Genomic DNA, 18,963 nt, shown 5'->3' with positions numbered 1-18,963 from the left:
TTAAACCAATACATACCTTCATCGATGTCCAAGATCCTCGAAATTTTTCAAACGTAAGAAAAACATCCCAACAATACTGCATTGCAAACAAAAAATTGAACAAGGTCACGTTTCAAAAACATTTCTCGGTCTAAATTGTTTTTTTTTTTCTTCTTAAATCTTGTAAAATGGTGTTGCGAGATTTTGTGCGAACGCGCTAGATGTTTATAAAAATTAAATTAAAATACTTCATTGACATCTTTCAAATGCAGAAACGTTAAAATGAATGCATGTAACTTTTAAACACTTGTATTAACTGAGAAAAGCAATTTTTCTTTTTAAAATTATTCTTTGCATATCTTAATTTTGAAAAATCTATTATTTCTGAAAAAAGTTAATAGTTTATACATTCATATGCATAAGTGGTTCACAAATTGTGACATTACATGTTTTTTTGAATTTATTATTCTCAAAACGAATAATAAGTTAATAAATTACATTTAGTTATTAAGAAATATTTAAAAAATAAAGTTGAAAACGGTTGATATTATAAACAAATTAAATCAAACACTTTTTACATTATAACATGTTATTCAATTCTGTTTATCTTTATTGCATTACTTTTAAACATGATTTTTTTTATAAATTTCTTTTATGTATGATTTTTATATAAATTTTATGTTTGATATATGAAAATGCACTTACATTTTATATTGGAAAAGATTGAACAATATATATGTGTAGGTTATGTACATAAAAAAATTAATTGCGTAAAAATAATGCTTTTTTTCCTTTTTAATCTGGGTCTAACTAATTGGGTTGTAAAGTAGAACTTTCTCGATTACGTATTCATAATAAATTGAACATACATTTTAAAGAAGTGTTGTGAACTTTCTAGCTTTCCATATGCCTGAATTAGTATGTTAGAAACAATAAAATATTATATTTTCTCATGTTACATATTTTTATGCAAATATTAGGATTTAAATTACAAATATTAATGCAAATTTTAGGATCTTCTCTAAATTTTTATTTTAAAATTAAGCCAAATTATTCATGAAATTTACTAAATAAATTTTTTATAAGTTTAAAGAAATAAATATTGACTTTTTTCACTTTACAGGTCAAATATCCCTTTAAAGCATTAAAATATACACTTGAAAAAAACATGAATTTTTTGAAAAATTTATGTCGGTACTAAATTTTATGAAATCCAAGATTCCAAGAAATTTTTTAATAAGTACTGATTTTTTATTTATTTACTTTTATACTTTAGACTGACAATGTTTTTTTCGTAATTGTCAATAAGTTTAATTTAGAAAAGGTTAAACAAACGAGTCACGAATAAAGTTCAGAAATAAAAATGTAGTACGTTTAAATGATAAAAATTTGTATTTAATTAGATGTAAGGAACAGGAATTAAAACAACTAAATAATCTGGATTAATGAAGTATTTTGTAAAATTGTTTTTTATTGTTATTGATGATTTTTTCATAAACTTTACATTCTGGTTAAAAACGTAGTTAAAAATATATTCCTTAATATCTGCTTAAAATTATCTGTTAAGAATTTGAATAACTGTATCAACTAAACCAAGCATGACTTAAAGGAGACAATGTTAATTATTCAAATCAATTTTAGCGTGTTAAGTTTGCCTTAAAAAGATATAAGTGAGATTTTTATTTAATGTTATCTCTGTTTTCTGAAAAGTGAAAAAGCTTACGAACATCAATTACTTTGAAATCTGAAATAAATATATCTTTTCAAAAGAATAATAATTTCAAAGTACTAAATTAATTCATCTAAATAAAGTTAAATGTTTAAATTGCAATATTATGAGTAGTTACATTTTAAACCCTAATTTAGTAATAAAAGTGACTTTTAAAGAAATCCAATCACTTAAGAAATTCAGTCTGTTTCCTATTTTTGAAGTACAGAAAAGCGCTCCATTGTTTAATAAGAATTGTGTTGAAATAAGATTAATAGTTCCTCATATTTAAACCTAATGATGTAAGAATCGCGTCTGAATGTGTCGTTTTTCATTCAACAACAAAAATTTTAAATATATTTTTATGTATATATTTATAAAAATTTTTATTTTGTAAATTCAAGTTTTGTAAAAAAAAATATTACCATAAACTTTATAATTGAAATATATCATTTAAATGTCTTTTATTAATGCTTAGTTAAACAAATTTCATGCACCATGCTTTTGTTGCAGTAATATTTTAATCTTTTGCTCACAAATAAAAATTAGAACAAATGTTTATAAACTACATTTGAAAATAGATATTTTCGAAGGTGAAAAGAAAAGTATTCTTTAATTTTTGCCAACTTATAAGATAAAAATAACACAAACTGTTTTTTGTTTGACAAAATTTGAAATTCTAGCAATTTGGAAAAATTTTTATGTGACATATGTGTTTAAACTTATTTGTGACCAAAATTTAAAACTACTTTAACTAAATTGTAACAAACGAGATTTTTAATTTCATTTTATTATTATATCATTTATATGTAACTATTACCTACTCTTTCATAATTTTTTGTGATATTTGATACATAAGGTATCTTGTATATATACAAAGGAAAGAAGAAAAAAAATTTTTTTTTAAATAAAAGTTTAAGATGGTTAAAATCCTCTAAATTTCGAAACCGCATGTAGAAAATGCAAAACATTTATTATTTAGATTTAAATAATTTTCTTAAGGAAAACAATTGAGAAAAATTAAATACTTAACATATAATTAAAGAAGAACCATAAATTAACTACTAAATTTCAAAGATATAACAATGTTTCAAACATTTTATTAATTCTAATATGAAACATTTCGCATAAGTATACAAAAATATTTCCAAATAGGGCATCAACAGTTTCAGACGCGAGTTGATTTAGTGAACAGCTTCCAAAAGTGAAATTGGTAAACTAAGCGAATATTAATTATTGGCACAAAAATATTACATTCAAGTATCTATACATTTATATACAAAACAATTGAAACCACAGAAAATACAAACGAATCAGCTTCAATTTTTTTTAAATATTACTGTTTAAAGTTATTTTTAAAAACAAACACTCAAACAAATTTTCAGTTGCTTAAACTACAAAGCTAAGAGGAACTAAGTTATGAAATAAATGAAGCTATTGTTGAGGTTACAGAACATTAAAGGCATGAAAGTATTAAAATTGAAGATTAAAATGATTTACATTAAATTTTTATGAAATAAAATGTCAGCCGAAACTTTGGAGTAAAGATCACAGGATAGTTCAGGCAAAAATTCTTCAAGCATTTGGAGTAAAGATAGCTCTTTAAAAGAATTATTATTTAAATGGTTTAAGCTTTAGAACCCTTTAAAATGCATAAAAAATAAGTATTTTTGCATTTTTTAGAGAACTTGCTTTAAACAAAAAATCAACAAAAGAAACTGGAATTAATATTCAATATAAGATATAATTCATGCCAATATCAAGAGAAAAATGAAAAAAAGAAATAATAATAAAAGATAACACTTAAAAAACTGCATAATTCTTAAAAATTAACAAAAACAACCCATAAGCTCGTAAATGAAGATGTATTTTTAAGCAATTTTAGACAATGCTAAGAAACCATGATTTTTGTATTCTTAAGAATTCTATGTTATACCCGTACACTAGTTTTGAATTAAAAGAATGAATACATTATTTAGTTCTCTCACATGGATCACAAATATTAAAAATGGGAATTGTTAGTTTTTTTTGTTCTTTCTTTCAAAAATGTTCAAAACAAGAATAAAACTATAAACATACCTTATCACAAACAGATGCACATTCAATCATAACACTGTAAATTCGCTTTAAAGCTATCCAGTATTATCACAAGCACTTAGGGGTCAATAAACACAATTTAAAATATGAAGAAAGTGAGTTAACAAAAACTGTACAAAAGTGAACAAAATTAAGGCTCTCTGGAAGGTTTTCCTCTAATTTTCCATTTTAGCCAAGAGAATTTGGTATCTTTTGGCATAGAATGACTCCTTTTAATGTCATTATGTTTCTTGGAGTTGGATGGCACTTTTGGCGGCTTCTTTCTGCTCGTTTCTGAAGCCAATGGCATGATTTCATCTTCTTCGTAAATATCTCCATTTCGGTATAACTCAGAACGAGATCCCTTGTGGTTCTTTAAATTAACCCTTTTAATCATGCGAGGAGGACGGGTTGGGGTCATCATTGACTGACTTCTGGCAATGGAACTACTCACCCTGTCCTCCTTATCTGGTGACTTTTCGGGGTGACTCACCCCAGGAATGTACATGACCAAAGGACGCCGGTGTCTGGTGGAATCACTTTCAGAACTGGCTGCTGACATTTCAGAGGAAGCAACAATGCGTCGGACGTTAGGAGTACTGCCACTAAACCTATTACTCAGTCCTGAAACAGAACTGTTGCTACGTTTTACTGCTGCTCTTTGCCTTGCTTGGTAAGCAGCAGCTAAACCACCCCTAACAATTAATGGGTCACTTTGAACCGATGAAGGTTCTTCTCTCTTTTTTGATTTTTTGGTTGCAGATTTTTCTTTAACTTCTTTCCCATTTACAAGAATTTTCACACCAGTGGTATTTGGCACAGTCTTTTGCTTTTCTTTACTTTTTAAGTGCCTACGATCTAAAGTGTAAGCTCTAGGACTAGGAGGTGGAAGTTTTTTGTTTGTTTTCTGCTTACGATCCACCGTATAAAATCTGTCACTACCCACAGACTCACCAGCTGGATATGATACTTCACTTTGAGCCATTTCTCTGCGATAATCTTCGTCAGCATCACGATACCAAAGACCACTACTGACGTTGTTATGAGAATTGTTCTCTCCATCTGAGCGTGGAACATTTTCGTAAGAAATCTCTCTCTTCTTGTAATCCACTTCCCTCATCACGGAACCAGCACCCCCACCGTTTCTTTTGTGCTCACCATTGCTAAGACTGCTGATGTCTGATATTTCTTCTTCGGCAATCTCCTGACGGACTTCAGCTATATCTCGATGATTTTTGCCTCTTCTCTTTTGACGCTCCACAGCTTCAACATCTCCATCAACATTGTACCAGTCTTCTTCATAGTATGGACTTCTGTTTCTCCTATCATTTTCTTTTCCAACACCACCTAGCTTAAAACCAAAGCTTTTTTTGGACGTTTTAATGGTGCGTTCACCAGCGTCTTCATAATAACTACCTTCGAAATCATCTTCCCCTCGTTGAGCATTTTTAGGAGGAGGACCGATATAAAGTGGTTCAGAGCGCGACTTAAAGAGGCTTCCAATTTTACCATCTTCGGAGAATATATTTTTCTTCTTCTCCTTATCACCACTTTTCTTCTTTTTAGTTTTATCCACTTGACTGTAAATGACGCTAGGACTATCTTTGGAGTTGTAACCATTGGTTTGATGAACTGCTGTATGGTTAGATTTTGTTTTGTCTAATTTTGGCACGTTGCTGAATGTTGACACTACACCATTTCTTGGACGAATAATCTTATACTTTCCAAATCCATATAACTCTTCGGGCTCATCAGATGGAATCTTATTGCACTGAATTCCCTTATCTTTTGTCGCTGATCGAAAATGGCGAAGCCATGAATCCTTTTGCTTTTTGGACAAAGTATCCTTATTGTCTTTAGTAAAAAGTTCGTCAGTTGAAACTCCTTTGTCTAATTTATCCTCATGGTGGAATGTATCATCTGAATTTAACAAGTCACTCTGAGATTTTGCTTTCCTTCTTATGATTGTAGGAGATTTTTCTTCGTAAACAATTATACGTTTATTGTTTTGCCACAGTTGGTGTTTCTCACCAACAGTCGATTTGAATTCTCCCTTATCAGTATGAGCAGTTGCAGTATTTACATCTTCTGTATCGAAAAGTAGTCGATTACCACTGTCAAAAGTTTCAACGTGATATTTACTTTTTCTATTTCTATAATCATCGTCATCATCAAAATAATATCCATATCCATCATCCCCGTTTGCTCTACCATTTGCAATATCTAAACGACCATCCCGTTTCACGATTTGGTTGTTATATCCTAAGTCTCCAAAATGAAATTTATCCTGAGTAGGATATGGAGTTTTGACTTCTGTTTCATCGTCTTCGGGAATCGTAATTTCCGACTTATATGATCTTCTGCCATTCATGCCATGTTCCGGAGACATTCTCTTGTATCCGTTAGTGTCATTGAAATGGGATGAATGGTGTTCGTCACTCTTAGTCTCCCCATCCACATCAAATATGACTTTAACCCCATTCACAATGGGATTCTTCTTTGTTCTAGATGTTGAAAATATACCTTCTGGTGGAGGTGGAAGATTGATGGAACTGTACATTGTAGGTGGAATAGGAGGAGGAGGTGGTGGTGCTACCGGTATATGTTTAGGGGTGGAGTGAAGTCTTGGGGATCCCGGAGGTGATGTGGGAGGAGATCTAGTCCCTTCCTCGTTCGATCTCTGTCTTTGAAGCACGGCTTCCTCGTTGAATCGATTGACAATCTTTTTTACATAGTTCCGTCTTACTTCTGGTGGATCAGAGGGCATCTGACTGGAGTGGAGGGGAATGAACTCGTTTCCCAGAAGTGCAGTGCGTGACGACGGTGTATCAGTCTTCCGATTGGGTGTCTGAGTGCCACACTCTGAAGTGAAAACCGGATAATTTAGAGCAGAAGGATTGGGATGGTAGCTAATGGAGTCATCCTCATACCCACTAGCATCTCCGTCATTTCCATAATATATGACCTCATTTCTCCTTCTGTATTCGTTAGGATCCGGCAATTGGCGATGTTTGTTTTTGTAAACTTTGAACCAGAAACGCTTTCCGGAATTGCTGTCACCGTTTGTCTCATCCGCACCACCAAATTCCGGATCGCCCTTCTTTGAGCGAGGATACTTTTTAACTCTGACTGCCTTATTAAAGCTCACTTTCTTGTTGACAGTGGCAGAACTTTGAGAGGTGTTCGAAGCAGCGGAGGAGTCGGAGCGCAGTGATTCGTTGCGAGTTACCCCACGCAGAGTCGGAGTCGAAGTTAAAAGGAGGCTCGCGGGCATATTTTCTTTTCTTTTATCGTCGAAAATTATCGAAGTCTTTCTTTTTTTTGTTGTTGCTCGGAGGAATGTAAGTACGTCGTCCGCCCACTGGTATTGCCTATCTGTCGGTGGTCATTTCCGAGGCCTCACCCACCGTCTCAGCCACGTTCGGGCGTGGGACGACCTCAGGCGTCGGCTGGATCTAAGCTAACGCTACACTGTCATCGTTTTTCTGGAGACGATACCTGTAAAAAAAAAAGTAAAATTAAAAATATTTTCAATTCAGTGAGAAAGACATCCTAGATAAACATAGTTTTCTTTAATTCAATTCTGAAGACTTTTAATATTTCCATATCTTTGACGTTTTATTTTCTTTACGCAGAAAAGTAGGGTAAAAAATAATAATTTTTTATTAAAACTGTTTGCGATCGAGATTTTTTTTTTAGAAATTCTGCGCTGGTTTGAAATGACAAATAACCTGTTAAAAATAGTACCAAAATCAAAAAAAATTCTGTTATTGAACGAAAATTTGTTACTTAAAACCCATGCAAACCTATGTTGTCATGTCTCGCGAATTACGAGAATTCTCCTTATTTAAAAAAGGACTGGTTTCACATCAAGCAAATGTTTTTTATTCTTTTCAAAAATCAAATAGTAGTTAAAAGGAAGAACATATTCATTTAGTTTAGTCGGTAATTAGTGTTTGAATTTAATTTGTTTTAATTAAAGAATTAAAATAAAGCTCAAACGTGCGATTAGAAATCCGAAACAAACTAATATTTTAGAAGCTTCAAACAGATTTTTTTGATTAATTCCCTTTAAATTATCAACAGTTTCAAATTAATTCTCAAAAACGTAACAAAAGATAGTTTAGATTTATTTTAACGGGAAGTTCTAAGCTATACTGTGAAATCCATTTTTACCGGATCATGTTAAGGAACAAAAAATCTGGTGTATTGTAATTTTTATAGTAATAATTACCATTGGGGAATTACTGTAATTAAATAAATAATTACATACTCTGTACTTTATATAGTAATATATAAAGTGCATATAGTTATTAGAAACAAATACTGTGTTCTAATTAAATACCGAAAAAACTACTGTATAATATTTTACTGATGATGCACCCTTAGTACCTCTTTGCTACTTTATATAATAATTTGATCCGGCATTTTTTACAGTGTATGTTTAAGGTAAACACTTCGATTAAACTTGAAATATTTTTAACGATTAATAACGAAAAAATATGCATGACGTGCGTTTTTTTTTTATAAAAAATAACTAAAAAATAATGTTTGAAAAATTTAACCTCAGAATGAAATATTACACAAAGATAAATGATTTTGATGAAATCATTTGTCTTTGCGTAATATTTCATTCCGGACAAAGAAAAAGTTCTTAATCTAACTTCTAACGTAATGTTGAAATTTTCAAGAGATAATGATCTCAAAATGTTAATCTAAACCTCGAGTTCAATTAATTTGAAGCAGGTGTAATTTAAAGTTTTCACACTTTAGTTTTCTAGAAAGGGGAAAAAACTAACAGGAAGTAAAACCAGAGAGAATGTAATTAAATTTATTTAATAGTTATATTCCTGCATTTTAAGTGCTTATTATATACTTTTATTCTCTTATTCAAGTTCGACAGCAGAATAAAATTATTACTACTTTTTTTCAGACCACACAATNAGGGAAAAAAACTAACAGGAAGTAAAACCAGAGAGAATGTAATTAAATTTATTTAATAGTTATATTCCTGCATTTTAAGTGCTTATTATATACTTTTATTCTCTTACTCAAGTTCGACAGCAAAATAAAATTATTACTGCTTTTTTCAGACCACACAATACAATAATTGAAATGTAGCATGACAGCGTAAGTCCTCGTTCAATTACAATTTATTTTTCACTTATTCAAAGTAGAGTATTACCTATTCTATTATTTTTAGCCTATTACATTCCAATATTCCATATTTGGAAGATAAAACACAAAAAGCTAAATTAAATAGAAAAGGAAATAGCATACTAGTAAGTAAAGTTTAAGTAACACACTATAAAATATTCCTATTCTTTTTACAGACATTCTTTGTATATTTGAAGGTTTAAAGCTGTTTTATAGATAAAACGGTTTTTGCCACTTTTTATCCCAAGCATAAACAGATTAAAATCGACAGTTCAAATTCTAGTTTTTGCCATGCAGTTTTGCTTAACGTACCATAACTCCACCTTTTTTTTCAAACATATTTACGATTATTTTCCATACTTGCTCTTATTTATCAGAAATTATTTTATGATTTTGAACATCTTATAAATAAAACTGCTGTTCGATTTTATAGCCAAATTGTTACTCCACCTGATCATTATACTTCTTTAGATATAATTTTTTAGTAAGTTAAGTTACCAAACATTTTTATATGGGTGTGTTGTTATAGTTTTAAAAGTTTTTGCACTAAAATATTATTTCAATAAAAAGTTTAAAACAAAATAAGTTAAACATTTTTCTTTATACTGAGAAACTAGAGCTGCAGCAGCTCAGGGGACCGAGCACTTGCTCTCCCAGTGAGAGGACACAGGATCGAATCCCTGCCTCGACTGGTAGTACGAGTGCTGAGCTCGGCTCCCTCCGACCACAATGCAGACATAATTATTTTATAATTTTTTTTGTTAAAATAATGGAGTCAGTTTAACAAAATAATAATATCTGCTTAAAAAGCAACCGTCTGTTTTGAAATAACGCATTTTTTTGAGAAATAAGGGTTTTATACTGGCACACCAGCTGACAGTTATTTTGAATAAATTTAACAGATTGCTTTTTACAGTGCACATTCCTTTAATTATAAAACAAAGAATGCTTTATAGACAACATAATTGTAATAGTTCTTTAGTTTATACTTCAATTGTATAAAAAGGGAAAAAAATAACTTGACTTGGATTATAAAGTTGCAATCATTTAGTCATTTAGACAAAATGTTAAAGCATGATATAAATTGTTAAAATTAATTTATGTAACCAAAAAAGGTTATTAAAGTTGGTAACAGTAAAAAAAAATAATTATCATTTATTTTTTAACTGGCATATTTATAATGAATTTAACATCCTTTAGAGTAGGGAACGCGAAAATGAATGCAAAATGTTTCTAAGATTTTATTTAAAAAGTTATTTCTTTAATGAATTTCCGGAAATCAGGCATATTTATGTATATATTTCGGTTAAAGTTATAAATGTGACTATTATTATTAATAGCTATAGCGATTATTAATATTAATCGATTAATCACAGTGACCTTAACGTATATACAATGATTTCGATGAAAAGCTTATCCCCACAAGTAGATTTGAAGCAATTATCTCAGTAACTTTTAAATTTTGAACATGGCCCAAAAAGCAAGGAAACTCCTAAATCAAATAACTGGACAACCTCCATTTCGTGATGGACTTCAGATAGATGGACTTTCGTGATGGACACGGTGAATTATCATCTACAAAATCAAAAATTTTAGAGAGTGTCGAACCAGTTTTGTTCAAATTTGCTTACATTTTATTTATTTACTTTAATCACATTATCGTGCCTAACTTGATTTTGTAATATTATAGATCAGTATGAATGCAGTCATGGTTCAAGTTAGCAGCTTACCAAGAGTGCAACTATTTACATCATATCATGGTTCAACTTTTAGCCAATTTTTCTGAGAGGGTGTATTTGCGTTACATGCGAATAAAAACCACGAACGCATAACGTAGATAGCTACACGGTAATTGGACTCTATGCTTATAATCGTTCAGTCTAACTTCCTCAATAAAAATTAAGGATCAAATTACAATATTAAGTATATTTTATTACACCATTAGTAGGTGAAATTTATGATTACGTGCAAGATTTCAGCGCCAAAAATGAGTTCACATACACTGTAAAAAATTCCGGATCAAATTACTACATAAATGCCGGGCTCTGCATCATCCATAAAAACCCTTTTACGGTAAAATTCATCTTTACTGTAAATTATTATGGTGTAATTTTCGGAATATTTATTTAATTAGAGGAATTCAGTGATTTTGAGGTAACTATTACTGTGAAAATTACAGTATATCAGATTTTTTATTCCGTAACATGTTCCTGTAAAAATGGATTTCACAGTAAAAAGTACCGACAGCTTGAGTGCCGGCACCTTTTAATGTAGTTTGATCCGGAATTTTCTTCAATGTTGAGGATATTTTATACCAAGTATAAGGTTAGTAAACATCAAGGTAGCATTATAAATTTAAGTCAATTGAGTAGTGAGTGTTTAGTCCTCTAAATCAGCCTGACGATGAATAGTTGTGTTTATTTAATTTTATTTCTTCTTTGTATAAATTAAACATATTTTATAAAGTTTCATTAATCGCATCGTAGCGATAATTAATTTCGTTTCATGTCCATGCTCATCGGGCAGTTTCAAAATGGTAGTGACGACGTCAGCTGAGTATAAACAGCTCTTCTGAGAACTGTATTAAAAGCACTGTGTTATTAAGATTCAGTAAATCAGTCACTTAAAACAAATCTTTGGTTTTAAGGAAAAACGACACTGTAAAAATTCCCGATCAAATTACGATAAAAAGTACCGATACTTTTCACCGTAAAATAAGTTTGGGCCGGAACTTGTTAAGGAACGAAAAATCTGAAGTACCGTAATTTTAATACTAATAATTACCGTAAAATTACACGAACAATCTAATTAAATAAATCTTACTGTAAAAATTGCGGTATAAGTGGATTTTACGGTAAAGTGGAATTTACGGATGATGCACTCAAAGAGCTTTTATTTTATTCCGTAATTTGATTTGGAATTTTTTACAGTGTAGATAAAAAAAAGCTGGAGCAATCAAGGAAAAAGGTAAGACATGAGCTACCATTTATGACTGTTCTATGACCATATAAAAATTATTAACGCCATTTATGTGTTTTCCACAAACTGCTGTTCATAAGGCAAGTTAGGGAATTATGAAGTGTTTAAAAAAATTTCTGATCTATATAGGGTGTCACGTAACCACTAACACATATAAAAAATATGTATTGTAAATGAAGTGAACATAAAAACAGACCTTAGAAGGCTAAAATTTATATCTAAGCAAGAAAGAGACAGAAATACTATCAAAACAGGAGGGTTTAAAGCAGGATGAAAAATATAGAAAACAGTTTGATTACCTGGTGAATCTTGGAGTCATTAATCAAACAGGTTTTGATGTTTTCATGCCCGTTTCAGCAGTGAATTGTTAATTTTAAACATCGTTTTTGTTTTTTCTTCGTTTAATTATTGGTTTAAGACATCTTTAAGTGCCACTTGTAATGATTTTTAACAAGAATTTAAAACAATTTTGTTAAATATTTCATTAGGATGGACATGCAGAAGGTGAAAACCTTTTATAAAGGTGGTATACTTGTAATGTTTGAATAATTTCAATAGATTTAAAATGCTTATTTTTAAATTAAACTTTTAATGCAAAGTGACCTTTCGTGTAGTTTTTTTTCTTCTTATTTATTATCGTCGGCTACTAAGCTAGTACCATGCAAGTGCATGCATTATGAAACTAAGGGTGATGTTTAAATGCTGTTAGTAAATTCAAATCTGAAAACTCAGTTTTTCCATTAACATTAAATTGATTTTTATTTTCGTTGAAAGTTTTAAATAGTTTCGAGTTCAAAAGTCAAAGCTTTGCCTTTTATTAAACAGCGCGGCACTAAAAAATATCAAAATTTATTTCCAAAAAAATTTCAATTTTAGTTTATAAGGGATCAAAGTTCATACGAAATCCTGTTTTGCTAAATAAATTTCTATGAATAATATAGTAGTGATAGTAATTTTAATTATCTTGTCTATACATAAAAATATTCAATTTATCTAGAGAAGATTCAATTAATCAAGAATTCAATTTATCTACTTCAAAAAGCGAAAATATTTTTAATGCACAGAAAAATAATTTTTACTAATAGATATCAAGATTTTAATTGTGTAATTTCAATTAAAATTATATAAAAGCTTCACATTTTGTAATTGTTTTTCAGTTTTAATAATCATTTTTTAAATTGTTATGTAACAATGGGGAAAAATTCTTTGCTGCATTTATACAAATACTAGATCTTGCATATTTGGGTGTGAGGTTTTCAAAACTGAAATTAGTTTTGTTTCTAAAGCTATACATGTTTTTTTATAGATAGACCATAAAATGGCATTTATAGTCTATTGTTGATCGAAATGTACACGTTTAAAAACGTCATTAAATTACGCAAAAAGCCGTGCCCGGAAATAAAATCGTACTTGACTAGGGACACTTCCTCTATTATGACCTGTCCAGAAGCACATAGATAAACATTTCACAACAGGGAAGCACCTCAAGTGGCGTATGACGCTAATTTTAATCCTGATGATGCCCTAGAAATTTATCACAATATTTACGCAGCCCCTGTTATATAATAAAATAGTAGACAAATAGTTTCGACAAATAGTAGATTAAAAGTGTAATTTAAAAAAAATACTGTAGCTTGGGGAGAGAAGCGGATTGCAGATTTGAAATGAACGATACAAAAATATCTAAGATCTGTTAAAAAATCTCATGCAAAGAAAACAAATATAATTATATAATTCATGTAGAAGAAATTATTTTTATATCAATTATTTAAACACAAATTGAAAGCACAAACCTTTAATTATCAATTTCTTCATTAATTTATTTTCAAATTCAAAAATTATTTGTATGACTAAACACTTAAAGTTATTTAGAGACAGAAAAAAAAAATTTTCTCAATAACTTCGTTCAGGAGTAACAAAGACATTTTAAATTTTTTACTCAAAATATTATGTGGCATTTGTAAAGAAACGATAATTTTTAAATATAAGTAAAAATTGTGTTTTTCAAAACAAAATAAATTCAATTTTTAATTAAAAAATGTCGGTTCATGAAATATTATCAATTGATAAATTTTAACAGTTTGCAGAAATATAAGAAGTTTTTTAAAAAAAGCAATTTATTATTTCTTTTTTCTAAAAAAATAGTTTATAGAAAAATGGAAAAAAATTCCACAGTTTACAACTATACTTACAACTATTATATTAAAGTAAATATTGTTACGCATTTATTTTGCTAAATTCATAACCATGGTATTATTATGATCATAAATCATTCATTTGAATTTTGCTTGAAACGGGAGAAAAAAATTCTGAGAAAATTGCTATACTGTATGGTTAAGACATTTCTAGATAATAAAAAAAAAATAAAAAAATAAATAAATAAAAAAAAGAGAGAGAGAAAAGAAAAACATAATTCTGACATCAAAAATCAAAATGTGCGGTTCTCTCTGTTGCCAAAATTATAATTTTTATCACCACACATTCTGTAAAAAATACAAAACAGAAAAGTAAATTGAACCGAATAAATGGTTTTCATGCCATGCTCTAATTTGTCATTATAAAATTATCAAATTTTATCACAGATCATAAAACCTTATTTTATTGATCATTTTACCAAAATTCTTACCAATGCGGTTTGATAAATATTTACGATTATTATTTTTGATGTTCCCATAGAGCCAAAATTTAAAGTAAATTTTACAAAGTTCTTGTAGTATTGGCCATACTTTTTTCTTAGTGAATGTAAGGTTTAACGCAAAATTCAACTTTTTGTTGAAAAATCATAACCTTACAAAATTCAACTATTTTGTTAAAAATCAATCAATTAAACAAAAAAAATTTAATGTGATGAGAAATGCAATGTTTGTAATTTGTATTTTAAAAGTTTAAAAAAAATTAAGATGTTTTAGAATTCTGCTGTAACAAAAATAACTAAATCTCATTAAGGATTGACTTAATTTTTTTTAAAAATTAAATAGTTTATGAACAAAATGGATTTTTTTTTAAAAAATGTTTTGAAAACTCGTATTAAAAACAAACGAGCGCAAGAATTTATAATGCCTTGTACGTGGCAATTTTTGAATTATTTTACAAAATAAAGCATTAACACAATTTTAAAAAAAACTTATTTAAAAATAATAAAGTTGAAGAAATTAATAGTGTCAAGAAATTAAAAAAAGAACCATTTGTATTTGCACAGTGAAGAACTACAAAGCGTCAAAAATATATTACTGCTGCGAAAAAAAATTAAATCTACTCCTAAATTTAAAAGGTATGTTGATCATTTATAAAAAACTAAATTCAAAAGCTATTTATAAATTATTCCATTGTTTTAATTTACTGTAAATTGCTTAATGACAAATAAGTGTTAATATTAATGCTTTCTTTTAAACTTACGAATATTTTCTACTGATTTAAATACAAATATATTCCTTTAAGAAATAGACAAAATATAATATTCATATTTAACGTAACTGCTTGAGCATTATATTTGAGTTATAAAAAATAGTATTATAGCTAAAATCATTTCCTCTTTATTACTTGTTTAATGTTGAAGAAACAAGAACTCTATAATAACTCTTTGTTATAACTCCATTACAACTCTTTATTACTCGTTTAATGTAGAAGATACAAGAAATAATAAAATTTGAATTTTAGAGTAGCTTAATCTAAGTTGTCCCAGATAGTCCGTATTGAAAGAGCGTTCTTAATTTTTTTTCTGGTAAAAATTTCTGCCAAAATTACTGTACTGTTTAAGAAAGACATTTCTGGTTTTAAAAAAACATAATTCTAGTATTAAAAACTAAACTATACGGTATTCAAATCATTTATTGGGTAGTTCTTCCTAGTTTTCATAATTACAGTTCACCTATTATAAAACTATATTTTACCGTTAAGTTTACAAAAGCTTTTGCCAAAAAGCTTTCGTAAATATTACCGAGTTTTTTGATGTTCCCATGGAGCCAGACACGCGGTAAATTTTACCATATTCTGGTAGTTTCGACCATATTTTATTTCACAGTACAATAGAAGTATCTAAAATAGTTACTGCGACAATAGGCTCGTTACGGCTACTCTTATTTCGATGGAATTTCACTTGAACTTTCTGTGTAGCTCTAAATGCACTCCATGTCGCCATTTTTACTAATTATTTTAAATAAGTCTATTTTGCACATGTAAACCGGTGGTTAAACAAAAGAAGTTAAAAGAAAATAAGTTATAAAAAATATTAAGGAAGGTGGTTAAAAGTACCGGTGAATACAACACGGTACCAGGGATTTCTTAAGATTCATTAAACACTTTTAAATATTATGAAATATTAATGAACTAAATTTTCTAGTTTGACAAAGTATTTTTGAAATGCGTCTAATACTTAAATTTGTTTCTCTAAAGAATAAAGCTGTTTTCGCGCGTAGTATTTTTGTCGTAAAATGTTTCATTAACAAACGTGACGCTCTTTTTCTGGTAAAATAAAATTATAATCCATAATCCGTAAAATTATTAATCGTAATCCCTAAAATTATATAATATGTACTGTCAAAGCTATATTTATTCCCAAATTAATACGTAATATTCCTTGATAAATAATTTATCTCTGAATTAATGAGAGGGTTATTATTAAAACTTAATAACAGGGACTGAAATTATTAATGACTACATATTTTGACTGCCATGACTGGTTTATAATTATGTCTTCAAACAAGTCTTAGTCACTTGAAGCAGTAAGTGACAGTTGAAATAAGCCATTTACGAAAAATGTGTTTACATTAAATACGAGGTGGTCTTATACAAAGCATATTCAACTATTATCAACTAATATTTGAAAAAATATTTAAAAATACTTTTAATAAAATCAGAAAAAGAAATTTATACACCATAGTATGGCAGTTTTCGTCTATAATTCTGAAAGAATTATTGAAAACAAAATGTTTACAAAATAAGAGAATAAAAATCAAATACGTTAACACTTTGGATCAAAAACATTATTGCTTTTGAACAAAAACATTAATACTTTAGATCAAAAACATTAATATAACATTATTAACTTGATTAATGCCACATTAATTTATTTGATTACCAATATTATCAAATGCATTAATTAGTATTTAAATATTTATACAGATTAGAGTCTATAACTTGTTATATAAACTAGTTTTAGGTTTTAATAAAGTCAGTATCCTCATTTTGCGCCGCAATGAAACTTCTAATTCCTTAACATAGGTTTTTCACTTGCTTCAAATAGAGAAAGAAAAAGGTTGTGCCTGAGACTAATTTTAAACAAAAATATTAAAAAAAAATAGTAAACATTTGAAAAATAAACTTTTTATTTTTTAATGCCGAAAATAGTAATTTAAATAAACTGGAAAATTCGTAGGGAAAAACATTATACATTTGTAAATCAATATAATTTTTTGGACGAATTCTTTCGTACATTTCAGAGAAAAATATTTTCCATATTAATATAATGTAAGTAATTATTTACACAAAAATATTTTGAAGTCAAGAAAATTAGTCCAAGGTACAGTATGATGTACTTTGGACCATCAAATGTTGCACCTTAGACCATTGCATGTTAATCTTTGGGTAACACCCATTTTGAATTATTTTCAACTTTTTAGTTAATTAAATTTTGTTGTTAATTTAATAACTTATTTTTACTTGTTAACTGTGAAAGTTTAATAATAGATTTTATTTAAGAAACCAAAGCCATTAAAAAAAATTTTAATACTAATTTATTATTTTTAATACTATTTTATTTTTTAAAAATTTTTAATACTTTTTTCAAGCTATTTTGAGTAAAGTATATATGGCATCAATACTTTGTTTTAAAAAAAAGGTAGTTTTTAAAAAAAGGTGACTAAATATAATGGCATTCACACTAGCAAGTTTAAAGGACGTATTTTTATACAGTACGTACAGCAATCTTAACAATTTTCTTACAACAAGAATTAAAACAGAATAATTTTTTAAAAGAGTTTGCTAGCTATTTGTTGTTGGATATTTGCTATTGGAACTTCTACTGCTTTTTAACATTATTTTGGACAACACAAAATAAAATATCTTAAAATTATGTATTTAGATTTTCATGGAATTTGATACTTGATCACGATACTAAACCACGAATTTAGTTTTTTTTTAAGGAATTTTTTTCTTAGAATTTTTTGATATATGAACGTGCACTGTAAAAATATCATTCGCTAAACTTTATAAAATAAAATTTGTGTATGCTAATTTTTCAGAATTGAAACGTATAAATACATTATCTTTGGCAATTATATATTGTTTAATACATTCCAGGAAGGCTCAGATAAAAATTGACCCTAATACTCAAAAAACTAACTGTAAAACTTAGTAAACTTTTTCTATAATTGTAAAACTTTGTAGGATCTCCATTTTAAAAATATCATAACTAATGTTAACATTATTTAAGAAATAAAAATATTATTTTTTAAATTATTCTTATAATGATGTATTTTTATAACAAAATATTTTCAATTCCAAATAAAAGTGCTTTTAATGTACCAAAAGTACAAAATTTCAGAATTTTTACCTTCGGGCAAAGTTGAAGAGTTAAAGAAAGCCTATTTACCCTTTTCTTGTCTTTTATTTCTTCAATTCACTTAAAATGGATTCGAAACGGATTGTCAATTGAAAATTAATTAAATTAAAATTAATAACTCATAATTAAAATTTAAGTATTGCAGGAAACAACTCTGCATAATATTGCTTGTTTTTTTAAGTACGAAATAAAATTGAGATTGTTGAAGCAAATAACTGACAGTGATTCTTAGGAATATCAATGTTTTTCTAAACAGAAGTTACGCAAGAGTTTCATTGTCAAAATTGGCTTCAAAAATACGGAGGCACAGGGTATCGCCTTAAACCCGCAATTCAAATTCTCTTATAAAAAAGAGGTACCTTCGAATTTTTCGAAGACAAATCAAATAAATTTTCTTACATATATTGCTAATGATGTTTCAAGTTCAACCACTAATGTATAAAATATGTTATGGTATATAATGTATTTATATATGCAATAAGTGCTTCTTCAACAAAGTTTTATT

General features: G+C 28.4%; 1 protein-coding gene across 2 annotated transcripts in view; it reads right to left on the bottom strand.

Annotated features, from left to right (window-relative positions):
• Positions 1 to 2,756: 2,756 nt before the first annotated feature.
• LOC107441334 (uncharacterized) overlaps positions 2,757 to 18,963 on the bottom strand; it is a 47,354-nt gene continuing 31,147 nt past the window's right edge. For both annotated transcript variants that reach the window (XM_021146121.3, XM_016054556.3), the window contains exon 2: positions 2,757 to 7,261. In XM_021146121.3, the coding sequence (XP_021001780.2) occupies positions 3,915 to 7,037 (3,123 nt within the window). In that variant the 5' untranslated portion in view covers positions 7,038 to 7,261 and the 3' untranslated portion in view covers positions 2,757 to 3,914. The remainder of the gene's footprint in view (positions 7,262 to 18,963) is intronic.

The sequence above is a fragment of the Parasteatoda tepidariorum genome, chromosome 4 (assembly GCF_043381705.1).
Source record: "Parasteatoda tepidariorum isolate YZ-2023 chromosome 4, CAS_Ptep_4.0, whole genome shotgun sequence".
NCBI classification, from domain to species: Eukaryota; Metazoa; Arthropoda; class Arachnida; order Araneae; family Theridiidae; genus Parasteatoda; species Parasteatoda tepidariorum.
The sequence above is the reverse complement of the archived record's forward strand: the minus strand, read 5'-3'. Positions and strand labels throughout refer to the sequence as shown.